This window comes from Colossoma macropomum, unplaced genomic scaffold (genome assembly GCF_904425465.1).
Source record: "Colossoma macropomum unplaced genomic scaffold, Colossoma_macropomum, whole genome shotgun sequence".
Lineage (NCBI taxonomy): Eukaryota > Metazoa > Chordata > Actinopteri > Characiformes > Serrasalmidae > Colossoma > Colossoma macropomum.
The window spans coordinates 22678215-22704576 of NW_023494806.1; the positions used below are offsets into that span (position 1 = coordinate 22678215).

The following is a 26362-nucleotide window of genomic DNA, read 5'->3' on the forward strand; positions in this document are numbered from 1 at the left end:
TTATTCGAGGCTTCATTATTGCACTGCACTGAATCCAGTTAAACAGTACCAGTCATGCTCTCTTTGTAATAAAACATGCAGTAGGTCAGTGTTCTACTGATGACACCCAAAATATGCTAATTTATCAGAAGAAATATCAACATATCAGCCACCTCGATAAACTGGACATCCTTTTAGACACATAACTAAGCTAACTTGGTGTCACTAACCTCAAGCATTAACAATAATAGGAAACTACCTTTACAACGAGCCTATTACTATTCTTAGGAGCCAGTGTGAGACAGAAAACATAAAGTAATTAACATTTTGTAAGCCTAATATCCATGAAAACAAATAAAGCAATAAAACAAAGATGTGTTTCTAAGAGAAGTGTTTACCTGGCTAGCTGAAACTGACGAGGCTGAAGTTCTTCGTCAGTTCCTTGTTCGAATTTTCCAGTTCCGCCTTAAACGGTGCAGCAGTCACAGGTGCAGCCCTTACATTCCGAGGCGCCAGAATGGGACTTCTGTACCATTTAAGGTGGAACGGGAAAATGCGAACAAGGAGCTGGCGAAGGGCTTCAGCCTCGTCAGAAACTGAGAGGAGTCATTCATGCTGCAAGCTAGCTTTAAGCTAACTCTGTTACCTCCATAAATTACAACGTTGTAGCTCCAGTGGAACAATAAATAAATAAATAAATGAATGAATGAATGAATGAATAAATAAAGCCCCTTTTTCAGGACATATCTAAGTTGGCTCACAGGAGAAGAAGACCGAGACAGACACACGAATTACCAGACCGAGGCCGAACCTTCACAGTTCACTTCGAGAAAAGTACTACCATGTGTTTTCTTTCCATATTCCTCCTCCTTTCTTTTCTGTGTTTTTTTTTCGACCATGTGTTTCTCCAGGTCCAGGCTGAAGCTGACGTCACGCCAGGGCTGGTCTGTAGTTTATTAAGCGGGAGTGGAGGAGCAGCAGGCAGCAAAAAGAGCTCACACACGGCTCTGTCCGGCCAGCAGAAACCTCAGCTAGGCTACCAGTCAGCCAGGAAATGTGCTTTTAAAGTTTTTGGAACAAGAAAAAAAAAAAGAAAGAGAAAAATCACACTGACCCAAGTGCTGCAACTCTCAACCTTACGTAATTTGCTCCTTAAGTTACTAGTTTGAGTTGGTGGTTGTTGCAGATTCACTGACGTTGAAAGCCGCACCGGAGACAGATGTTTGGTTCTCCTTCAGAGAGACGCTGAGCGGCTCTGCTGTAGTAACTTAGCGGACACACTGGCTGCTCGAGCCCGTAGTGAAACTTCAGAGTTGGACTAAAGTGTCTGTTCTTCGACCTGAAGCTGAGAGAGTAGAGCTGGACTCCGTGATGGTTGTACTGCTGTCACTCAGGTTACTGCTTGTAGGAGTTGTAGTAGGTCTGACTTCAGCCTCTCTGGTAAGTGACCCACAGATTTCTCACTGATTTCTGACTAATTTCTGCTTCTTTCGTGAAAGAGTGGAAGAAAAGTTCCCGCTGAGCGAATAGAAGTTTGGCGCCGTGGAGACAAAGTCAAGAACAGTGTTTGCGGGCTGTGCGGCTGAGCTTCCCTCAGGGGTTTGGTAGATTAGCCTCATTAACTTACGATAAAATCCGCCTTGTGTAGCCACTATCGCAGCCTCGGGTGAATGGAAATGTCACTGCTGAATCGCCCTCTTGTGAAGATAGTGCATGTATGTTTGGTTCACTGCTCAGTTTGTGTCAGCCGACCCCCTATCAGCCCCCATATCGATCCTTTCCTGGCCAAGGTTTTCACTCGTGTGAAATCGAAAGTTGAACACCAGCCAGTCCCTTCAGATCTCGATCCACAGTCATGAATTGGGTTTTGTTTTTGCTATTTGTTAAGGTTAATCTGTGAATCTTTATATTTATTTATATTTTCGTAATTGTTTAAAGACTTCTTTTCTCCTCTTTTTTCAGGCTGGTGACACAAATAAAGAAGGTAAGACATGGTTTTTATTATGCACTACTTTCCTGAGACTTTCACTGAGTTTTGAGCTACTTTGGTGTAGGCGTGGGCGATGATGCACATATCTAATATCTAATATTGTGATACTTTAGGAAGTTTTTGCGATACATGATGTCACTATATTTATTTTTTCTGACATCTGATAAGTTAGAACAGACAAAGTAGCACCACATTTTAAAAATACCAAAAAACCTAGTAATCAAATGCCCTAAATCCAATTAAACAGGACTAATTATGCTCACTTTTTAATTAAACAACCCAATTGAAAAGTGAGTTTTAAGTACCAATGGTATCCAATATACGCACAGAAAAGCATATTGTGACATATTGTAAATTATCACAATAAGAATAAATATTGTCATATCGCCCAGCTCCACTTTGCTGTTCACATTTGGAAATGCTAGTGCTTTTACACTTGATGCAACAGTCAGATTGAAAAGTGTGATGTGAAGTGTGAATGCCAAGAGGAAAGGAGACAATGTGCCACTGTATGAGACCGTAAAAAAAGTTGTGCTTTATTATATAATTAGGACATACATAAATATAATGAACCGTCTCTTTTTTGGAAAAGGTGATAATTAAGTTCACAGATGCAAATGAATATCGTCAGATTGTTGCTTAAAATATTATTGGCACCAGATAGATATTTAGATATCTGATGACTGGTGTTTATTGTACTCTAGAGGAGCAGAGTGTTTAGTTGGCACTGGGTTAATGTGCTAAAATGTCTGTAGTTCATTCATCTTACTGCAGTTGTCACCCTCTAAATAAATGTTATACTTCTCTGTAATGCTAATCTAGGTGGACGTAGGCCCAATTTCTATATTTCACAAATGTTTGTGTCGGCATCGGCAGATCAGCTCATATAAAATATCGCATATCAGTCCAGAAATCCTATTTCGGAGCATCCTCTGTTAAATTTGTCCACCCAGTCCAGAATTACACATAATTTTGCCTTGGCTGCTTCATGCAGACCATTTTGAAGAGCGTTCCTGTGGGTTCAGTTATGATTGGACCCCTCCGTTCATTTTCACTTTTGACAATTCAAGACTTTTTAGGTCACTAAAAAGTCTAAATGCATGTTTTGTGAAAGTTTCATACACGTAATTGACTCTAACAATGTGCATCCTCGCAATATTTTTTTTTTAATAGATGGCAATCAGGGATCCCACTATGAATGCAAGGCGTTTCCAATAGGAACCAAAGCTAGCAAAGCAAAGTATAAAAGCTAGTTACATTGTTTCTAAATTATAGATGACCCTCAAGGTACATTCTTTATGGAAAGATAAATATTGCCTACCTGACAGGCTACTAGTTTGAACCCAAATGACCAGGTAATCAAATATAGACACTGGTAGTTAGCATTTTCAGAACACCTTGCAGAACTTAGCTATAGAAGTAGAAACTCTATTAAGCTTAATAGATCCAAACATGTGCTATTGATTGCCATTCTGAGAAATGGAGACTCTGTGTACAGAGATGTTCAACAGAATTTGACTTTTAGTTTACATAAATGTTTCCTGCGACCCTGTTGAACTTCGAGGGAAAGCTGGAAATAACGTTAAATGCACAGTAAGCTGACACCTGGACCTAAGTGTGGTAATATGCCATGCTGACTTGCAAAGTTTGGTGTGGACATTAGTAGCATTGTTATTTCTTTTTTTTAAGACAATACTACAGCAAGATACTTAAGCAGCCAAGTGAGTATGTAAGTGTATTTTGACAGTAAAAATACTATAGAACACTAGAATAAATGCAAATACATCTAAATAAAATATAACATGATTGTTATATTGTTACTAATGATTGTTAATAGTTTAATATTTCGTTAATAATGTTTCATTTATTAGAAGAATACACTTAGAGAACCACAGGTTTGATTCCTGACTTATCTGTGCCTTCTAGCGATCGCATGAATCTATTAAAATTTCTGCATAATTCACTGATGAAGATGCAAACGAAGTCATTCAGAGCAGTTTGATGTAAATGCAATGTTTTGACTTCTGAAGCATCTGGAGTGTTTAATGTCTTTAAAAGCTACCTCACAGAAAGATATTACACTAAATGACTACAAATACACTGCCTGATGTCAGAGATGTTGTTTTACGATAGTTTTTAAATAAGATTTCGGCCTAAAACATACTTCTGAGAATCCATTCATGGTGGAGAGGTACATGCAGGGTTTTGTAAGGCAAATTAGTTCCCAAATAAATTTTTTCACGTTTACCACTGTTTAAGCATTATCAATATTACAAATAAAAAATCAGGAGACACGTGTAGGTTGACTGGTCACTTTAGGTAGTAAATGAAGTGGCATTGTAGACATCACAACCCCTGGTTCCTGCCACCACCATTGTAAGGAAATGAGAGTGTTTTCCTACAGTAAACCATTTCACATCAAACTGAGTGACTGTTTACATCTCAACCACTGATTTATACAGATATTTTGAAAAATGAAGTAAAAATAATAAAATCAATAAAATTAAACCTAATTTAGTTTAATGAAGGATTGCTTAACTGAAGCAGATATTGGATTGTAATTGTAAATACTGGGCATCCTATATGAGAGGTTTGGAAATGGACAGACTTAAATTTACAGTGTGTTTATTTGTTTATCTAATGTTGGTGTTTGTCTGAACAAATAAACATGTACTGCTGGGGTGGGTGATATGACAAAAATGTAATTTGCTCACAAAAGCACATTGTGCACAATTACTGTATATTTGCTGAATTTACCAAATTGGGGGAAAAAAAAACAAATAAAAACACAAAATTTGGCCTGTGCAAAAGTTTCGGAGTATCCTCAACCAAAGGAGCGGGTTATGTGAAACATATTGACCTTGACAGTCACTTTCTTGGCACTCAAGAACTTGCTGAGCATTCACTGCAGAGACCTTGTGAGTGTTCTTTGTAGCTGTATGCCAGCATCCTAAAGAAGAGTACTGCGTGGGAAAATTCCCAAATATTCTTAGAGAACAGGACTCTGATTGCTGAGTTTTGTTTTTTTTTTCCCCCCGGTTGTTACTACCTAGTTCAGCCAGCCAATAAGTGGATATTTATTTTGTTGAACTATGACTCATTCATATTCCAGTAAATAGTCCACTGTAATCAAAGACAATCATAGTGTTTGACAGGAATGAGGATATCCCTCTGGAAGTCTTTTTGCTCAGTATTTGACAGTCGGGCTCAAGGCCTGAGACCAAGGAGCTCCGATACACTTTTTTTTCATTGAAATGCTCCTAAAACCAGACTGTGCTGGGAAGCAAAGCATGCAATTTTGCCAGGCTTACAACGTGTGTCAAACAATAACAGCTGCTTTTATTTCGCACATTGCCAAAGGTACCGCAGGCAAATTACAAGGCACACAGTCTTTGGCTCCAGGAGCTTTTTTTTCTATTTCAGATGCTCACCTGTATGCAGGCCATCATTCATGTGTCCATGAGGCAGGCCAAATGTTAGTGGAAAGTTGCTTTGAAGTGAGACTTTTGGAAGCCCTTAAACTTCCTTTCACTAAAAAGTTACAAACGAGATTGTGTTCAGTAATATAACATGTTACCATTACCAGATACTGTCACCATGTTTGCCATGTTTCATGTCATGACGGCTAACTAGAGTACATTTATCAACAAGTATCAACATAAACTGTCATGACATCAAACATTATAGCATCTATCCTAATAATTACAAGACACAGCTCAAGACAGCATATGACATCTGTCGTGACATGTTCATGGCATGGTTATGTCAATGTTATGTAGCAGCGTTCACGCAAGTGTTACCAAATTATGTATAAACCATAACAGCAGTATAGCATAGTGCAAATAATAGGCATGCCATAACAACTAGCAGCATAATAATATTTGATACAAGCAATCTAACAACCTCTATACTGACTCATCAGATTTCTTGAAGAGCCGTTTGAAGGAGTATGGGCTTGTCACACCCATCAGCACCGATTCCGAGGGCCACTTCCTGTCGCACCTCCTCTCGGCCAATCACAAGCAACGTGTCAAGCGCGACGTGCCGGCCGGCTCAGAGCCTGCAGGAGAGAGGCTGTTCTTTAACATCACTGCTTTTGGCAAGGAGTTCCACCTGCGCCTGCACCCCAACAAGAGGCTGGTGGCTCCAGGAGCTATGGTGGAGTGGCATGACGAGGTGGAAGCATCTGACAACAGCACAGAGAATGCCACGCGCACCGAGAGGATTCTGAGGAGAGAGCTGCTGAAGACGGACTGCACTTTCATCGGCGACATCACTGACGTTCCCGGAGCCTCTGTCGCCATAAACAACTGTGACGGCCTGGTGAGTTTTCTTTTCCTAAAACACTGTGAAAAACCCTGAGTTCATTCTGAGCTTCAACCCCTTAAACTCCAGTGGCTGCTTACATAAAATGTCTCCACTGAATGAGGAAATGCTGAAGTGGAAAGTGAAAAAAACTAGAGTTTTAAGACTTAAAGGTTTGGCAGTTGAAACTTTTCAATACCAATACAAATATGTTTGATACCGATTCCTGAACAATACCTTTTTCAATAAGTTCTTTTAAGTACAAACTGAAAGTGGGTGTAACTGAAACCAGAAGTGAGTGTTAGCTGTTGGAATTGAGTTTTTTTACTGACTGTGATGGCTTACAGAGTAATCAAAAAGCAAGAGTGTAATTTGGACAACCGTCTAGATTTTGAAACACATATGCATATATGGCCACAGTAGTCACTAGAGTGATTTTTTTTTATTTAAAATCTAGAAAAACCCTTTCTGATGATGAATCTTGAAGGTGGGAGCATTTTTTCAAAAACTACAAGTGCTTTGGGGTGGGTTTTGGGGCGGGCTGAATTTTTTTCTATTAGCTGGTGAATGCAAAAGAAGGCAGATAGCTAACATCACTGCAAGGAAGCTGAATGAATGTCTTATTGCAGCCATATAACAGTAATAACTGTCTTCAAATCGTCATTACAGTCCAGAGATTGGATTACTGGAACAACAAAAATGCATAAAAAGCTAAAACTAAAAAGCTAAAGCTACGGTTAACTACCTGTCTAGATAGCTTACCTCAGTTTTGCTCTTGAAAGGATAAAAAATTGCCTCAATTGTCTGTTTTGCTAAATAACTAGTACTAGCTTGGTTGTATTTTTTAGCCTATAGATTAATAGCTAGGCTAGCAATACAGAATTGGTTGACACCACAGCGATTCCCCATGGTTGTATAATGCATGCTGGTTACTGTAGTGAGAAAACATTAATAAAAGAAAACATGAAAAAGATAAAATCTGTAATTCTGTCAAACCAATGAGATGGAGGGATGCAGTGCTGAGCTACAGAATACTCCGTAACGTAACAAATGACATATCAAACTATAGTTTTAGGCCAGAATGGTCTTTTAAGATTTTTATATAAGAGGCCGTAGGGTTACTATTTAGTAAACAATGATAAGGCTATCCATTAACTACAGGACCTACTCAGTTAAAGGGGCCCACCCTGCAGTTACTCACTCTTGTAACTACTTAACTTTTGTATTACTTTCATAGTAGCTACTGAATAATTCATAGCAATTACTAAATAACAGGTAATATGGTGAAACTGGGGTTAAAACATGCATTAAAACATTGTAATTTATGAAATAGAAGAGTGACCTGCCAGTGATGTTGGTCTCTTTTGAGTAGGGATGCATCGATACCATTTTTTTTCAGACTAAGTACAAGTACGAGTACATATTTTTTGGTACTTGCCGATACCAAGTCCGATACCATAACGAACTTTGAATTAAGCAGTTGTTAGTGTAAATGAGTGCTATGTATCTTAACAGTTAAATCATTAAAATCTAGCTGATTTTGAATGATGTGCGTTAGCCAGCTATGCTACATTACTTACCCTGAATCAAATAGCATTGCAGTGGAGAAGAGTGGGTTTTGTTCCACGTCAGAAAAGAGCTTCTGTACAGCTGTAAAGTACATTTCATAGTTTTGATGCTTATCATCTGTTTTTTTCAACAGCAATGTCCATAGCACAATGACAGCAGGAGGTACATCTGGGGTTAATCTGTGGAGCTGACTTGTGGATTTTTGAGAGTTTTATGTTTGGCTGGTAGAGCTGTAGTTGAAAGTCCACGAAAGCCAGAAATGCACTCAGAAAATTTTGAAATCTTGTTCTTTTGTGACTCAAACTGTAAGTTTGAATAGTGCACTGTGTACAGACAGAGCCTACAGTTTATATACTCACACTGTACGAATAAACGCTTAGTGCATGCTATGCTATACAGTCACCTCTGTCGATGAACAATTTGAAATAAAGCTGTTTCATTCAAAAGAACATGCTGCGCACTGAGTACTGAGCAAACATGCTGACAAACTGAGCTACAGCAGCTCATCTAACCATACTGTGCACTTAAACAGAGTTATTAAAAATGAATGTTTACAATTGCGGTTCTATTCAGTCAAACAGAGTAAAGTCAGCATATACAGACTTTTGTAGGAAATGTGTCTGTTTTGCTAGCCTTCATGTCTTCACTCATATTGGGGAAGCAGTTGTGCTTGTATTTGTGTGTTTAAAAATGGGCTACAATCAAACATTCCTGGCAGGAATGTTAAAGTGACCAGCAACTTTGTGTCTGCACTCCACGGAGTCAGTAACACTTCTCTGTCTGAGCAGAGACTCCTTCACTGTCATTTGTTCATTAGCACAGCAGTGTACACTCTGCTTATGTCACTCGGTATCAGCAGGTATCGGTGCTAGTATCAGTGTTTTCCTTTTTTTTATGAGTATGAATACAAGTAAATGAGCTCTGTATCGGCTTGATACCTGATACTGGTATTGGTATTGATGCATCCCTACTTCTGTGCAGTGTCTTACCGTAAATGTTGTCACTCAGTTAAATGACGAAAGTTTGTGGTCCCATAATTATGGAGCAAATTGGGTGGATTTCTTTTACAATATGGTTATGGGTTGCAGAATTTATCATCCCTAGTATGTTGCAAACTTACAAGAAACCTCTTGCCTGTTAGCCACTCTCCCCCAACAAAATATGCAGACTGCAGACTTAACTTCCTCTTTACGCAACATATACCCTGCTCGTAAACTTTTTTTTCCTGTGGGGTAGTATGGTGTTCAACTCACTGAGGCATGTTCTCAGCTCCTAGAGCTTAAAGAGTTTTACTGTGTGGTTAGCAATAAAAGAAATGTGGCACATCTGCACCTCAGTTTCTCTACATCATTATTTTGAGATCAGATAATAACTTTGATGACTGAAATTTAGAAAGTAACAAGAGTTGTGGCTAGACTGAATAAGAAGTCCCAATCCTTTCTTTAGTGAAGTTCTGTTGCTTCAATAGGAGTCAGGTGACGACAAATTTCTTGCAAGGCAGGGTGGCTATTACACACCATACATGAAAATGAAAGACATAATCGAACACTACAAAATGTGCTTTTACATCAATTCTGGAAAATGCAACTTTCTCAGCTCCCTCCTGCAGAGACAGTTCAGGCTAGTGTGTAATATAGCTCCTCTCTACTTGAATTAGAAAGTAGACTGGGTTCACATCAGTTTACTTAGGGAGAGGGAAGACTGTAAGCTGTAGTCTCTTCTAGCCCTTTGATTCCCTTTACAACAGACCATGCACGCCCGGGGCAAGTGTCCAAATTGATAGCAGAGTTGAGTGAACCTCGGATGGCTCCAGGATGCTGACAAATGAGCTGTAGCCCTCAATCCTCAGGGGTTCGGCAAACACTGGGGTGAAAACTCCCTCTTCCTCAGCTAAAAACCAGCCAGGGGCACTGAGGTTTTGCAGGAGGAGGGAGGTTTACGGGGTGGATAAACTGTGGATTGTCAGAGACTCTGAGAACTCACAGAGAGCCAGGATGCATCAGATTAGAAGCGAAAGTCTCAGTTAGTGCGGATGCTTTCTCAAGTGCTGCTTACACTTGGTAGTGAGCAGGCCCACTCATAAAGCCAAAAAAAGTGTGCCAAAAAATGCTTTAAAGTTACTATAGGCAAGATATTTTAGGCTGCTATTTACTTTTAAGTGCTACAGTAAATTCACTTTTTCAGATATGCTTAGTGTGTTATCTTTCACTTGAAATGCTGCAGTAACGTTTTTGATATTTACATGATGGTATACAATCTGTTTTTTCGGACTGTTTATGTGAAATAACAATTTCATAGTGTTGTGATGTTATGATTTTATATGGCTCTAATATGCACATAGTGGCCTGCTTTTTTTCTTGGCCTTGAAAACACTATTAATGGCCACTTTATGCTTTCTGCACTGACATGTCCGTATAAGTCAGGCATAATTTTATACCAGAAGTGGTGCGACATGGCAGTAAAGTGTTCATATTGCTTTGTACACCAGTAGCAAGTGAAGCGGCAAAAAATAGAATCGAAGCATAATAGTCCCAAGCAGTAGTTGCATTTCACATGCAGATAGTTTAATAGTGTTTTGATACTCGTTGCTCAACCACAGTCAAAACCCTGGGTTTGTAGATACTGTATGCCTTCATTTTCCACTTTAAAATAGCTACACAATGCATACATTTAGACCACTTTGCTCATTTCTGAAAAAGCACCTCACTGCTGCAGGTTGTGGATAACTTCCCAGAAAGTCCTATTTATAACAAAAGATCAAAACTAGACCAGGCTTAATATAGTTGATACTGATCAATTACAATATGCCAGGATCAGCTCTGATACTGATGTGGACATCATTAATATTTTCTCTTGCAGCAGTGGTGAAATTTACGAAACAATATTATTTTCCCCATGTTTTCTGAGCACAACACTTGGGCCGCCCAGTAGCTGGACCCCTGAAAGTTCTCTGTTTATCCCCCTTATTATCTTTATCATTATCTTATCTCATTATCTTCAGTTTCTTTACAGTAAGCTCTTCTGAGCATATTGCAAATATTGTACTTAAAGGAAGCTACATGTAAAAAAAAGGAAGGGTTCCTAAGTGGCGTAGTCCTATTGTTTATATTTTTGCTCTCTTGCCAGGAGATTGCAAGTTTGAATCCCAGCAATGCCATGAGTCCAAGAGAACATAATCATAAAAGTCCTGTTTAACCTGTATATTTCGCCAATGATAACAACAGGATCATTTAATTTGATAATAATTATTTCTCATTCATAATTAAAAACGTCTGTCACAAGTGCCATTTCTAAATCTCAATTTAAGCCATGTTTGTAAGTAGAAGAACAGTTATGTGAAGACAAGATTTGAATTTGATGAAGAACTTTTGTACTATGACAGAAATGAAGCTCTATTTGTGTTTTAGGGCACGATTAAGTACATCGGACATTTTTCTTTTGTGACGGAATGAAGCATTTTTATGTTATTACAGTGTAAAAATTGACGCTAAAATAAACCTGAACTATCATGTTGTGTTAAGGCACAAAGCTGGAAGGACGCTAGTCTGAAAAAGCAGATCTTGGATCAGGCCATCTTTACCATAATTCAATATAGGAACTGTTTTTCAATGTCGCAATTGGTGGGAAAGGCTGTGGTTTGGGGTCAGTAGAGTTTGGGGTGGTTGCCACCGGTGTTGAATTCTCCTGACCCCAAGTTGGCTCTAGCAAGTACAGTACACGATGTACTGCATATCTAATCAAAATATTAAACATACTATTAAACAACAGAATTCACTCTCTGTGCTCAGGATCCAGTAGAGTGTACTGCCAGGAAATATGCAGTGAGTGACGAAAATGAAGGATCAAGTATAAGTGTGGCAATGTTTCAAGAGGACTAGTGGCCTAGAAAAAACACTTCAGTGGTTTCACTTTACAGCATTGTCAGAAAGGTAGACAATAGTTGATGCTTGAGGTATTTGATCCAATTTCTTGTATTACACAATGCAAGAACCTGTCAGTAATAAAAGGAGGTGTCATTGCTAAGCACATGTAAACAGACCTTGCATAGCATACAGCACATAAGCACCTTTTCAGTGTGTCAGTATGCTTGTGTGATTTGTTCAGTCAGCCCAGGCAGAGAAGTTATTTATTGAAACTATTCAGGGAAGTGACCATGAGGGTCTTTAACATTACCATGAATACATCAAGAAAGGTATCAACTTAATACATTAACTGTTTGATATCTTTCTATTAGGGATGCATTGATACTGATACTGGTATTGGATATTGGCCTGATACAGTGCTCATTTACTTGAACTCAACCTCATAAAAATGCCCCAATACTAACATACCACTTGATACCATGTGACGTAAGCCTATGAACAAACGACTCAAGCTGGCAGCGCACAAGAGTCTGCTCTCACAGCGAAGTGTTTCTGACTCAATGGAGGTCGGACACAAAGCCACTGGTCACTTTAAATATTCAACACACAACCCGGTCCCAACTGCTTCCCCAATATGAGTGGAGACACAAAGGCTAGCAAAATGAAGACACTTCCTACCATAGTCCGTCTATGCCAACTTTACTTTGTTTGACTGAATAGAATTACGAGGTGTAAACGTTAATACTGTGATTTTTTACAGCTGTTTTTGTGTAATAGGCTGTAGAGAGACTGCATAGTTCTACTGTGTATTTAAATATAAAGGTATATGCATGGTGCTGCTGTAGCTCTGTTTGCCAGTGTGTTTGCTCAGTCCTCAGACACAGAATTTTATTCAGTAATTTTAGACAAACAGCCACCCCTCCGAGTAATGGTATGGTCCTAAGACAGTGCCGGTGATTCCCCCAAGGGGGAAATAGTTAGGCCAAGTGGACGAGGGCTGGTCAAAACCTGTATTGAAAAAGCACTAAATATTGTAGTACTGGGGGCAGAGCTAGGCAGAATTCTTTGCAGTTTTAGTTTCTGTCAAGTACATTTTCTTTTCCTGTTTTTCTTAGTTCTCTGCATAAAAAAGTTGGTGTTACAATGTTATTTCAATGCCAAATGTTAGGTTGGATTCATTTGACATGGTTTGGTTATTTTAAAGAGGGATTCCACCGATTTCATTATCAAAATTTCTGCATATTTCAGGGGTTGCGGCAAAGTCCTCCAGAGTAGTTTGATTTGAAAGGGTTCATTGTAGGTTCATTGTAGGTTCAATGTACTGACTCCAGGAACCAGGACTCACAATGTCTAGAATGCAAATATAGTCATTTTATTACTACTACATGTTGATAATAAACTGTGGTAATTCTAAAAACAATATGTTTTCCTTTGTTAGATTATATTCAACTTTATAGTCATTGTGCAGAGTACAGTTACAGAGCCAAACAAATGCAGATAATGCAGTTGGCTTTGACGTTTTTACTTTGCCATGCCCTTGTATCTCTCTGCAATGAATGCATTTGAAATAAATCTGTTTTAGATCAAAATCGTATTTCAGCACTATTGTAAAACAGTGTATCAGGTGCCAGACAGGGTTTTCATAACCATTTCATGTGATAACTTTCTGTGAGGGAGCTTTTAGGGGCATTAAACTCGTCAGACATCTGGTCTCCACTGTAAAGTTTTTCTAGAACAGTGCTTTTCACATCAAACCACTCTGAATGACCCTGTTCACACCGTAACCATTTAATTATGCCGGAATTTTGAGAAATCAGTGAAATTCCCCTTCAACCATAAAGTTTTGTGTTTAAATATACCAGTTCAGCCTGTATTGCTGTAATATGGTTAAAAATACTGGATTCCGCAGTAGCACAACCACTAATGGTTTTGTCCTATTGTCAGGAGATTCCAAGTATGAATCCCAGCAATGCCACAACCAAAAAAGGCAATATTGTTGCAGATTGGTACCATAGGTCATTGATATTGGTCAGTATTACTGGCCAACCAATAACTCATTCAGGCTCTACTATGTATGAAACGTCTTTCAATATAACGACTTGTTATATTGTCACAAAATGCCATCATCAGAGAACATCCCTTGAAGGCCTGTATGGTCCAAATATTTGCACCACCACCATCTCAGATCAAACGGTGAGCTCTTGTGGCTGGCCTTTGATGTAAAGTGGCACTCTCTGTCCTTGCTAGGTGTGTGTTTCGCTGTTCTTAATTACAGCCGCCGCAGGTCTGGAAGTCTTTATGTGTAGCCACGGCACTTGGACCTATGAAGTGGATACTTCCTCTCAGCACTGGGAGCCCATGGGGGGATGTAGAGACGATTGGAGCCCCTGTGGAGGAGGAGCTGAGGGAGGAGTAGCTCATATTAGACAAGCATGTTTCAAGGCTGTGAACATTCCTTTGAGAAGAGAGGGGAAAAGGAAGTCTTCAGAATGATGTAATACGTCTGTTCCTGCTGTGCAAGTCTGCAAAATCCCAGAATGCCAGCTGAAACATTGGCAGAAATAAACATTGGTAAAATAAGTGCATCAGTAATGATGTAGCTTCCTGTGATAGACCCAATGAGACACAGCTTTATTTAACCTACTGAAGTAAGTAAGGAATAACAAAAGCATGGTGTAATTTTGCATGAACTATTTCTCACTTGTAGTGTGACAGAAAGAAGGAGCGCATCAGTTATTATGGTTTAAATTTGAAGTCATTGTTATGCAGTAGGGTTGCAAACAAAGTTGACTAGTTATTCAGAAAGGTAGCTGACAAGCATCATTACAGTAACAAAAACATGAGGGTTCTGGTTGTCAATGAAATGGATTTTGTTAGTAGCTTGCAACTAGGGCCTAGAGATGTGATGTGCGGTGCAGAAGAAATTTGTTATGTTTCAGTTTGCTTCAGGTGCAGAAACTCTGCTCAACAGACAATACGATGTAAAGTGCATGCTAAAATGACCATATTTCACAGCTATCTGTGCTTCTGTGCACTGGTTTTATGAGTCAGATAGGAAGCAAACTATTGTTAATAAGCAATGAGCCTTTCAGGGTGAGATATTGTCACTGAACTGAAAAAGTTAAAGCTATCCTATTATTCAGGAATTTAGTTTGAAGCCTTTAGTATCAAGTAAACAAGATGTCCTTAGGTTTGCTGACTGGTGTACCACTTTATTTCGGATGAATTTGTGTTTTTCTTGCGGATATATCACACTAAACAGTCTGTGATTGGTCGTTTTGCATGCTAATAAAACGGTCCTTTCCTATCAAAGTCACTGGTTCTCAGAACGTACACAATTTGGGTTATAAAGCTGTATTTCAGTGCAGTATTGCACAGCTTACAGTCGAATTGGTGTCGTGTAGTATGTTCACACAAATATATAGAACTAAACAAAATTGGGGATATTTTTCTGACCAATATTGTGATTACACTTTAAATGTAATTATTTTCTGTGATTTAAGCTCCAGGCCTTTTCCTCAACAAGACAAGTTCCATTTTTTCAGGCTTGGGGCTTGAATGCTGAATGTATTGTGCGAGACTACCAGTACACAAACTGTTTTATAAAGCAGGACCACTTAAGAATAAGACTACCCTTAAATAGCGTTTATCAATGGTTTAAAATGAGTTTATTAATGGTTATTAATTAGGTCATAAACACCCTGAAAACATGAATAAACAGTTATAACACATTAATAACAAAGGAAAAGTGAATTGTTACATTGAATGAATATGAATATTTGAGGAAGCTGGAAGGTGTAATGGTGACTGACAAAAACAAAGTAAGATTAGTTACCAGCAAAATCTGAGGTTAAACAGTATTCATGAACATAGGTTCACTATTAAGCAAACAGCATGTTACTACTCCCTTTTATTAATGTGTAACTGCTTATTAATAATTTTTAAGGTGTTTATAACCTAATTAATAACCATTAACAAACTCATTGTAAACCCTTTATACACCCTTTCTAAAGGTAGTCTTATTGTAAAGTTGTATCAATTTTTCCACCTAAAACTTGTTAAGACAACACTGTGTCACGTAGGATTTAATTAAAACTGCACTCTTTCCAATTCATATTTTGATATAAAAACAATGAATTGTTCAGCCATACTAATAAAGTACTGCATTACTGTCATTGTCCTCTGCTAGTGGACTGCTGGCCAAAGTGCCTATTAATGCATTTATTGCACACTCAAGAATGTTGATACAGAAAGTGATTTGAATATAAATATAATTCATAACATGACTAACTAATGAACTGTGTAAATATGTAAATACATTTTGATAGGATAGAACACTGACATTCTTAACTCCAGGCTTCTGAACGATGTCAGTTATCCACTGATCTCTATTCATCCGTGTCCCAAGTTGTGCATTTGGACACATCAGTAGACAAAATGAGGAGACAAAATCACAGTCATATTCTCTCAGTTGTGCTGCCTGCTGCAGACCCCATTGCCATAGTTTCATGCTGTGGGTTAATATCTCTCTGTCGCTTGCGGCTCAGTCTCTTTCATGCGTTCTTCCGTGCTCAGGGGCCAAGGTGCTGAGGGATGCTGCTCTGTCCATGCTGATGATCTGAGGAGCATTTCTAGACTCCCTGGCAGGGCTTCACAGAGACAGCTGGCCCGGTGCCAGAGCCCTCGGCCCCCACACCGCACCTTTTGTCCGGAGCTTAGCGCTGCTAATGGCCGGCAGAGGTGCACCGCTCGTCAGCCGGCCGGCCAGACCCCAGAGCCATTTTACATGTCCTCGGCTGTCGACGTCCCTCTGATCCACGTGCTGATGCGGAGAAGTCTTTGAACTCTGCCGTTTCCCTTGCTCAGTTCATGCCTAGCATTCCTCTCCAGGCACACAAAGAGCATAGTGTTAAAAAATTGAAGCTGTTTGAAGAGTCTTTTGGCAGCTTCTGCAGATCCGTTTTTATAAATTATGGCTGCCATTTTTCTGACCATTGCTTGGTGCTTAGCAGGCTACTGTATATTTACATTTGTGCTCAGGCGGAACGTAAATGGAGAGCTTTGGAAGTCACCTTTGACCCGTTATGCCACATTGGTTCCTTCTGCAAAGTTCTAACACAGATGTGGCACCATGGTCTGTCAGACACAGATGTCCAGAAAAGCAGGAAGGAATGCACGTTATCTCAATTCTGGCTCAGTCTTTATTCTGTAACTGTTAGTATAGCTATATGTGTCAAGCATTTGGCTTTGTATGTGTGTATGAGTCAGGGTATTGTGGGCCTCGGTGGGATTCATTTGGCAGCACTGACCAACAATGACAACATTTGTGATTGACTAGCAATACTGAAAGTCAGCTGTCCTTTTTTGACCTTTTTTAATTCATGTCGCTAGTCATATTAAGCACGACTCACATGAGACAAAATTCATGTTTTTCCGTAATCTTCCATTAGAATGTAATGACTTTAGTTTCACTACGTTACTGTCCATCAGCGGATGGGTAAAAATCATTTTAATCAGCAACATCGTGTATCACCTATTCTTACCATCACCCACCTGTCATTGAGTGAAAACACTCATCTAGCTCAGACACCCTCCCTGATAACATGTTTGTTACTGAAATTTATAACAATAGAGAAGGACAGTTATGGTTTCATTATGATTTCTGATTAATGTTGATCATTTTAAGGTAAGAGAAAGTTTTTGGTTATTTCTTGTATTCAAATATTTTATTGGTGCCTGGCTCCATTATTCGCATATTGGACGTGTCTTTACCCTTGTTTTACTCACTGTCTCTGAGTTGTCTTTCCTCCTAGGCTACCTTCTTTTGGGTCTATGCTTATGTTTCAGTTAATCACCTAGCCTTGTTATTGTTGGTATTACCATATCCTCTGTTGCTGAGTGTAGTTCTAAACTGACCGGGCACTACAGTGACCACATTAAACCAAGTCTGGTAAAATCAACTCTAGTAAATCAAGTTCAACAAACTTTGAGTTGAGGTGGAAATGTGATGATGCAGATGAAGTTTTGCCAATTTAAATAAAATATGTTGCAACTAAATTGTCTTATTTCGAGTGGGTAGATGACATGTTAGCTTGTTTTCACCTTGAACATTTGCATACGACTGTCTTTTTATACGAAAGAAAATGATCAAACAAAGCCAAAAATGCATCAGTATATGTCATTAACAACGTTTTAAGCAAGCAGACCAATGCAGAGAAACCTCTTATTATGACTGACTGAAAAAAAGTCACACGTCTAAAATAAGGTATTTATTTGTATAATCCAAATTATGAATGCAGGTCTGAATATATACTTACTTTTGTTCACTGCATTTAATAACAGAAGAGGCTGAGGTAGCATTGTGGCTCTGCAACTTGGGCACTGCTTCCTTATGACAGTATAGTTTGAGGCATTACTTCAACCAGCATTAGGTTGGAGGTCCTTTTAGTCATAACTGCTAGAGCACATGTGATAAATTTAATAAGTGAACTACATAAGCAACCATTGAAGCGCTGGAACTATCGATGGGAGTTTGTGAGTTTGTTTCCTGGAGATGCCACAGCCATCGCTGGCAGGGAGTCCAAGAGATCATAATTGGCCTTGCTCTCTCTGAGTGGATACATGATTAGGTGTCTGTAACAGAACAGGCAGTTAGAATTCTCCTCCAAGCATGTTGAATTTTCAATTGCAGCAGTTAGAAATGCGGTGATGCTTCCTAGCTTTCACCCTCACAGCTTGGTAGCATCATGTGATTAGAAAAGATTTAGCTAGTGGATAGAATTGGCAAAGACTAAACTGGGAGGGAAATTGCTTACAAATCCTGTCTGCACTACTAGTTCTTGACAAGCTTGCATAAAGAGACTACAAACAGTTAAACCCTGATAACAGTCTACATCACACATAAAATACGCTTTGACTTCTGCTAATTACTGTGTTAGACTGTTCTCTGAACACTAATTGTTGTATGAACACACTGCAGTACTGTGGCTTGTGCTGAAAAATAGAACTAGACGGAAAAACGTCTCAAACAAGGCCGACAAGTGTCATTTAGAAATCTGTGCCTGAGATTTTTTGTGTTTATTCTGTATTCACCATAGAATGAAGTTTCCTTACACTTCTGCTGCACTGCAGTACTGCCAAGTGGCTTTGATCTGACGCTCCACCTGATGCATGAGTGAGGCTAATTGGTATTTCAACAGCAAATGCTGCCTGTTTCTCTCGCTGCATGCATCCAAAACAAAAAAAGAAAAGTTCACAGCAGTTTTATAAAGAGAAAAATTATAGACATGAAGGGTCAGCTTCAGAGAGAGAGAGACTGAAAGCGTTCCTCAGACGATGGTACACTCCTGACTGTATTTAGTGCATCTCAAATAAAAATTTTTAAGTGGCCTAAGCCTGCAACCCTTACCAACGTACGAACTTTGTGAACTCTGGAGTTTTTATGTAAAGCAGTACCTCTGTGAACTCTATAGCCAGCCATCTGGGGAGAACGCATATTTTTCACCAAATATTGGCTCAGCTCAATGACTCCTTTCAGCATCCATGACTGAAATCAGGTAAAGTTTGGATCGTGGGAGATGGTCCTGGCACTTGTAGCAGCGAAGAATAATTGACCTAAATCGAGACCCTTTGGAAGCATGCCACTGTTAATGTTAACTGTTACCTCACTCAAGAGGTGCTAAGTACACAAAGTGCCTTCCACTTTGCTAAGCTGCTTTGACAAACAAGCTGTTTTTGCTAAATGTGAATTAACAAAAGTTAACGTTTCTCCTTGCAGTTCTTAAGAGGCACCTGTGCTTTGAAGCAGCGGCCTTTTGCTCGTGCACTGGAGCAGTATAAGCTGTTTTTAGCACAAATTCACTGACTTTGTCCCAACTCAGCAATACTCAGCAAGGTTTACAGTACACAAAGCATTTGCCTGCATGACAAACCATGCTCAAAGAGAAAATAGGGGTCCAGAGTACTTGGCTTAAAGTGTAATCCTTACCTACTGTATGTCTAAAACCTGCTCACCATCTTCAGATATGATATGCTGCCATGAATTTCTTATATGCTTACTAGTGGTGTTGAAGTTATCATAAGGAGATCATACGTTTGATCCCTGGTGATGTCATAGCCACCCATGGCCAGGGTTCCAAGACAGCATAACTGGCCTCTACCACAGATCCTACAGGACTGGCAGTTAGCATTGTCCACCAAGTGTGTTGAGCTGTCCAGGGACCTTACATTAGCAGCAGTCTGAAAAGATATGGTGGCCTTAATGTGTCTCAGAGGAAGCATGTGCTAGCCCTCACCCTCCCAACCTGGTAGCATTGTGTGATAGGTGGAGACCTAGTTAGTGGGTATAGTTGGCAGTGACTAAACAGGGGAGAAAATTGGTTAAAAACAAAATAACACATTAAAAATGTGCTAACCCGATTAATTATTAACACCACAAATTCTTTAAAAAGTTTTAGTTTGACTCTTCTTACTGGCTGTAGTTTCAGCATGAAGAACAGCTGCTCGCGTGCTGTTGCTGTGACTCTGCCACTCTCATTCAAATACAGCCTTTAAATGGAAAGTTCCATCGATGCTTTCTTGATAAAAGTTAAAGGCATCATTAAACAAAATACAGCGCTGATGATCAGTCAGTCATGTTAGCACCAGAGGATGCCTTTAGCAGGCTGCACTGGACAGTCCTCATGGATAAATCAGCAACCTGTAAGCTAGCAAAAGCAAATAGCACAATGGAAAGCTCCATTGAAACAATACCCGTTGAAACAAGGCATGATGTAGTGGTGTGAGAGTGAGAGGGCTACGATCATGGAAGACTTGGAACATGCACTTATTCACAATTTGAAAGAGTGCAACTTACAAAATGCACGAGCTGCGATTTTTATTATAGCATATTGTCAGCAATGTAATGTAATGGCTATGTCTTTAGTTTGGGGTTTAACCTCATAACACAGAGATATTGAACTGTCTGTAGATGAGTTAGACCAATCAGAAGCAACCAAACATTCATATGCTGTGACATCACAACCACAAATAACTGGCAGTGTGGCACAGTATGTTTAGTGTTCAGGTCTCAAGTCAGAAAATAGAGGAAATGCCACCTACAGAAACAGGCCTCATTTTATAGAAAAAAAAAAATTAATTTGATATTTTGTCTAAATTGTTCAGCCCTACAGCCACAGTTGCTGTTTTAAATTGGAAACTTATTTTCATGTTTACCTTGCATTCACTTTTTATTGCGTTGTTTCAAGTAAGAAAAACATTCTGATGAAGCTTATTTTACCCACTAATGCAGCTAAATGTACTGATGTACATGTAATGAAAAACACTCACTTTAGGGTCAAATTGGAGCAAATCAGTCTCCATGAATCATTTGAATCATTTGACAGCCTTAATGCTTACATATATACAGGGAGATTTAACACATTTGAGAAGGAGAAAAAAAAGGTTTTCTTTCATTGGGAAAAAAACTGGAGTCAGTTTCTTTTCCCCGTGAAGTGCAACCAAGCACAAAAGTTGTATTCACTAATAGTTATTGATGTGCCTTGTTGATTCAGCCGAGGAACTGGCCTGTTGCAGAGGCCTGACCCCTTGAGCTGTTTTGGTGTACGGTTTTGAGGTCCAGCAGGGGAGGTGCCCGAGGATATGCAGAGGCGAGCTGCTTCTTTAAGTTTGCCTTAGCAGAAAACCAAAGCGCAGAAGGTCTAGCCATGTACATCAGGCAGTTTTTTTATTGACATATTTATATGTTTATGCATTTTTAATCACAACCTGTCTAAACTTTAAGAAAAGCCCACATTTTCGGTTGTTGTTGCCTTGCACATTGGCTCTATTCACTAACAGTGCTTGGTTTTATTTTCAGTTAACCAGTAAAGGCTTACCACCACTCAGAGCACTGGGTAAATGTTTGCTCTTTTTCGTTTTTTCTTTTTTCTTTCTTTTTTTTTTTTGCTCTTGACAACATGAGAAGAAATGAATGAGCCTGACTTTATTCTGGTGTTGCCTTTTCAACTGGAAATTAAAACGAGGCTCCGTGCTGTGGTGTTTTCTTTTTGCAACTTTGATTGGATTGTTTTGATAGAATATGTTTTCTGAGCAAAGATTTGCTCTGGTTGTTGGACGTGGGAGGTTTTCCGAATGAGACCTTATTCCAAACAAATCCAGGAACCACGTTTGAATCGCTGCAAATAAATTTGAACAGAATCTGAAGTGTGGTGCATGAGTGAGGGGGGGCTTTATTATGTTAATTTCCCCAAGTAACATATTTTGCATTCCATCTTGTTTATTATGGTTTTTCCTTCCTCAAAATACAGAGATTCTTCTTTTCCTCTGTGGGACGAGTGACTTTTGCGTCCTTTTTTTTTTTAAGCCAGTGTAATTTTTGCTTAAAGTTCCTTTTTAAGGAGGGATGAAAATGGCAGGTAATGATGACGAAGGTTTGCACACATTTCTAAACCAAATACGCCTTTAAACGTGGAGGGTGAAAGGTGGCAGTGTCTCGGGCTGAATCCGCGCTTTTCTTTTTTTTTCGAAGGTGGCAGAGCCTTTTTTTAAAGCGCGTTCATACCGGCTCCTTAAGAAGTTCAGTCTGGAGGGCCGTCTTAGAAAACTGGACCCCTTCAGCTGAATCCCGTATGTTTGTCTTGGCCTGGCGCGGGTGTCTGCTTGGCTGGCCCTGATGCTGGGGGATATTAAACTGAGGGAACGCAGAACGCTTGATCCCTTTTTGAGGAACGTTGCTGTTTAGGGCTGCTTTTTAGGTAATGGCAAGGCTCTGTCCAGGCACCTGCCTTTGTCGGCCTCATAAAGCAAGCACCTCATTGGTCTGTGTGGCATGTGAGTTGGCAACAGTGGTGACCACCAAGCATTATAAACTTCTAGCTGAGGGTTTATTACAGCTGGAGTTGGACGAGGAAGCAAAAAATGCGAAAACAAATTGCTAAAAGGACGTGCTAAATTTTTACGTGAATTCACTCGCCGCAATACTGCATGTGCCTCATTGCTACAAGTAGGTTGTATTCTAGACATTTCCGTAGCATATGTTCTCTTTGGCCAGTATATGGTATGCTAGGCATGTGTGGTGTCCAGACAGCTCTGAGCTCATCACTGTCTTAAAGTTGTTGCAGCCTTAGAACCATTACTTAGTGCATGATGTATAATCCACTGCAAAAAATGGGCCAAGCCCAGGATATAATGGTTTTTACTGATAGTTTTGGTCTGGTCAGAGTCCAGATTTAAACCCTATCGAGAATATTTGGTCTCACAGTAAACACAAACTAGTTGGCGGTGTTTTCAGTTGTTTGAAGCCATCAATGCTGAGTGGAATAATATTGACTCTTCTTTCTGTAAAGGCTGTCTGTGAGTTTACTCATCAGACATTTAAAGAAATTAAAGAGGAAAGCTCCCCCATACTAAGTTACTTCATCTATTTGTTTAATATTTTACTGTTTAGACCATTAAAAGCTTAATGTTTTGCCATGTTGGGCTTGGCCCATTTTTTTGCATGGTGGTATACATTTACACTAGTGATTTTGGCATATTGACATGGAACATGGACTGGATTTTTTTCAGTGAATGGTAGTAGTGCTGGTGACAATTTCATATGTGGACCTTCACATTAAACAACTATAAAAAAGCAATTAAAGTCTTCAGACCTTAGATATACAAAAGAATTGTGTTATGCTTTATTTGAAAACAAACCATTAATATGGATAGTAATAAACAGAACATTTACAAAACCATTTATAAGGTATTTCTATTGAGAAACTGTCCCAAACTCACCTCAACACCTACATTTCAACTTGTGAAACTAATACTTAATTTTTTTGTGTATTTTTTAAAGATCTTTTTGATTTCTTTTAAAGTGAAGTTGAAAGATTTAGATTTATCATGAGTTTATTTTTGAATAAAAACAAATGTCTCACATGACAACTGAAATACAAAGAGTTTTAGTCCTTAGGCGGAGCCTTATTTTAGCCACACCCTAATTTTAGAGCAGGAAGTAAGACTGCATCCTCCAGAAGTATTATGATTGTTTTGCTAGTGACAAAATGGAATGTTCAGTCATTTATTTTAATAAATTAAACATAATTATGGCATAAGGTCCCCGAAAGCAAAAAGATTTTAGGTTAAAGTCCAAGTCAGTTAAATATCCAAAGTGTGTTTTCAGCTCTGACTTCAAACCAATCCGGCACAATGTTCCATGTATTTAAATGTTAGTTGATGTTGTTTTTAGAAAAAAATATGAGAGGTTTAATAAAAATGTATGAATGACATGAGCTAAAATGCGTTCATTGTGTGTAAATGCTTTTACGCATTTTCTATGTATTTCAACAAGACATTATAATCATGAAACTATGATTATTTCAATCACTGATTTCTGAATAGGAAACTTTCATACCTTCCCCTCTAACATGGAGGCAGATGCTCAAATATTAAGCATCAAGGTGACCCCTTTAACCCTCATCCTGATTGCAGGACTGTGGTAAAAATGGGTTTGCTGACCCACACTGCGTTGAGTTGAAAGGAAAAACTCTCCCACGCAATAATAATCAGAGCGGAACTGTGGTGTTTTAGCCTAGCTCTAGTAACTGCCCTTTTCCAAGAACACATGACACATTCTTCCACAGTATGTGCTTTTGAAAACACTTTTTCCACCTAAGCCTGACATCGTGGGCCTGAGCATGACTGTGATTAGCTCTTTGCATATTAGCTTTCTATTTTAGAGCTAGGAGCTTCCTCTCCCAGGCTTGGAGATAGTTAATTATGACAGACCAGCTCATTCCTCACAGCTCGCAAATTCAGACAACCTGGTGAGGTTTTAAGAAAGATCCAGACAGATTAATTATACTGCATTCTGAATCTACACCAGCCGAACAGTAAGTGTGGACATACTTGGCACCATGTAGTGATGTGAAAAACCTTAAATTACTGGCTTAGCTCCACTGTGTCTGGGGATGGGCATTGAAGACCCCTAAATAGACGTGTCTCTTCAAGACAGATGACTGCTGATGAGCAACGCTGAACACAATCAATATTAAAGCAAAAAGAAAGCAAGCATTACAGCGTCTCAATCAGAGTCTCAGTTGAATAATCTCAAATGAAGTAGCTTTTTTTCTCAAAGAAATAAAACATATAAAACACTGTCAGAACTGTCATTGTGTCAGTACCCATCTTGTCAGTGGGGTGGTACCGTCAAGGGTACGACGTCAGTACCTTTAATTAGGGAACATAGTTGTACCAAGTTCCACTGAATTTTTATATATTTTTTTATTGTATTGCCTCCAAACACTCTGTCTCATCTCCAGGCTTGTTGTTTTATTGGACCTTAAACCTTTTGTTGTACCTTTGAGGGGACGTTTACATTATTTATACCTCGATGAACAAAAAAATATGTCTGCACAGTACATTATTTCTGACAGTGAACAGACAGACACAAGTGTTATGTTAAGGAATACCTCTCTGAATAGGTTAACACAACCTAGGCTGTTTAGGTGTAGTGAAGAACTGTCAGGACAGTGTTTACCCTTGTCTTGCTAGATTTATTGTTATATTATATATCCTATGTCTCCTATGTACCTATGTCCTAAGGCAATATTGGCAAAAAGTCCACTAGATAACAGCAACTCATACAGTGTCAGAAACCATATAAGCAAGTCTATTTGAGATTACCTGTGAACTTGACATAGTTTAGGGCAAGTATGTGATGATTAAGGCATTAAGGTAGCTTAAATTAAGGATCATGTTAGCCATAGCTAAACTGTGAATAACATTAGCTCCATTTCAGAACTGAAGAAGCAGACTTCAGACACTAAACATGTTGCCTTTGGGCAACCTTTGATCACCTTTGGAGTAAGGGGAAAGTAAGTTGTTTTTTAAAAATTGTTTCTGGGACCACAGAATACCATGCAGTGCAGTCCTATGTAGAGTTGTGTCTTACTATGCACACAGTAAAACATTACCTAAAACATTCATCCCTCCTCATTTTTGCTTGGTAGTAGTACTACAAAGCCTATCTCATACAAATAGGCCTGATAAATGTATTTTAGATTATGCATAACTATGTTATTAATTATGTTATTTTATAATTACTTATTACTAACGCTGTAGTAGTGCAGGCTGAAGCCCTGCTGTTTGCATGTTGTATGTTACTATGGTAGTATACATGATTATAGCCCTCTCATTCAAATAAACATCTTTTTAAGCAAAACCTTCAGCAGGTTCAGTAGAATATGCCTGGACAGTGTTCATTGGAAACCTGTGGATAAACTGGAAAGTGGAAATATCCAGTTCTCCTCGAACTTGAGTTGGAATCATTGACTATATATATATATATATATATATATATATATATATATACACACGCTCAAAAAAGAGGGTTCTTCAAAGGTTGTTTAGTAAAAGCAGTAGTTCTATTTAGAATAATGTGTTCTATGTAGAATCATTTCATGCTTAAATGATTCTTTGCATGGTGAAATGGTTCTTCAGATTGATGGAGAATGTGTTGGATCTATTTAACCACCTCGTTTTTGAAAATGGTTCTATATAGCACTAAAAAAGGTTCCTCTATTGTTGTCAATCTTCAAGCTTTTGTCAAACTTTTTTTGACAAAAAGAACCATGCAAAGAACCATTTAAGCATGAAGTAGTTCTGTGTGGAACTC

General features: G+C 38.9%; 1 protein-coding gene across 1 annotated transcript in view; it reads left to right on the top strand.

Annotated features, from left to right (window-relative positions):
• The first annotated feature begins 950 nt into the window (after positions 1-950).
• adamts3 (ADAM metallopeptidase with thrombospondin type 1 motif, 3) overlaps positions 951-26362 on the top strand; it is a 165808-nt gene continuing 140396 nt past the window's right edge. The window contains exons 1-3 of the mRNA XM_036598371.1: positions 951-1419; positions 1942-1963; positions 5892-6292. Coding sequence (XP_036454264.1) covers positions 1351-1419; positions 1942-1963; positions 5892-6292 — 492 coding nt within the window. The 5' untranslated portion in view covers positions 951-1350. The remainder of the gene's footprint in view (positions 1420-1941; positions 1964-5891; positions 6293-26362) is intronic.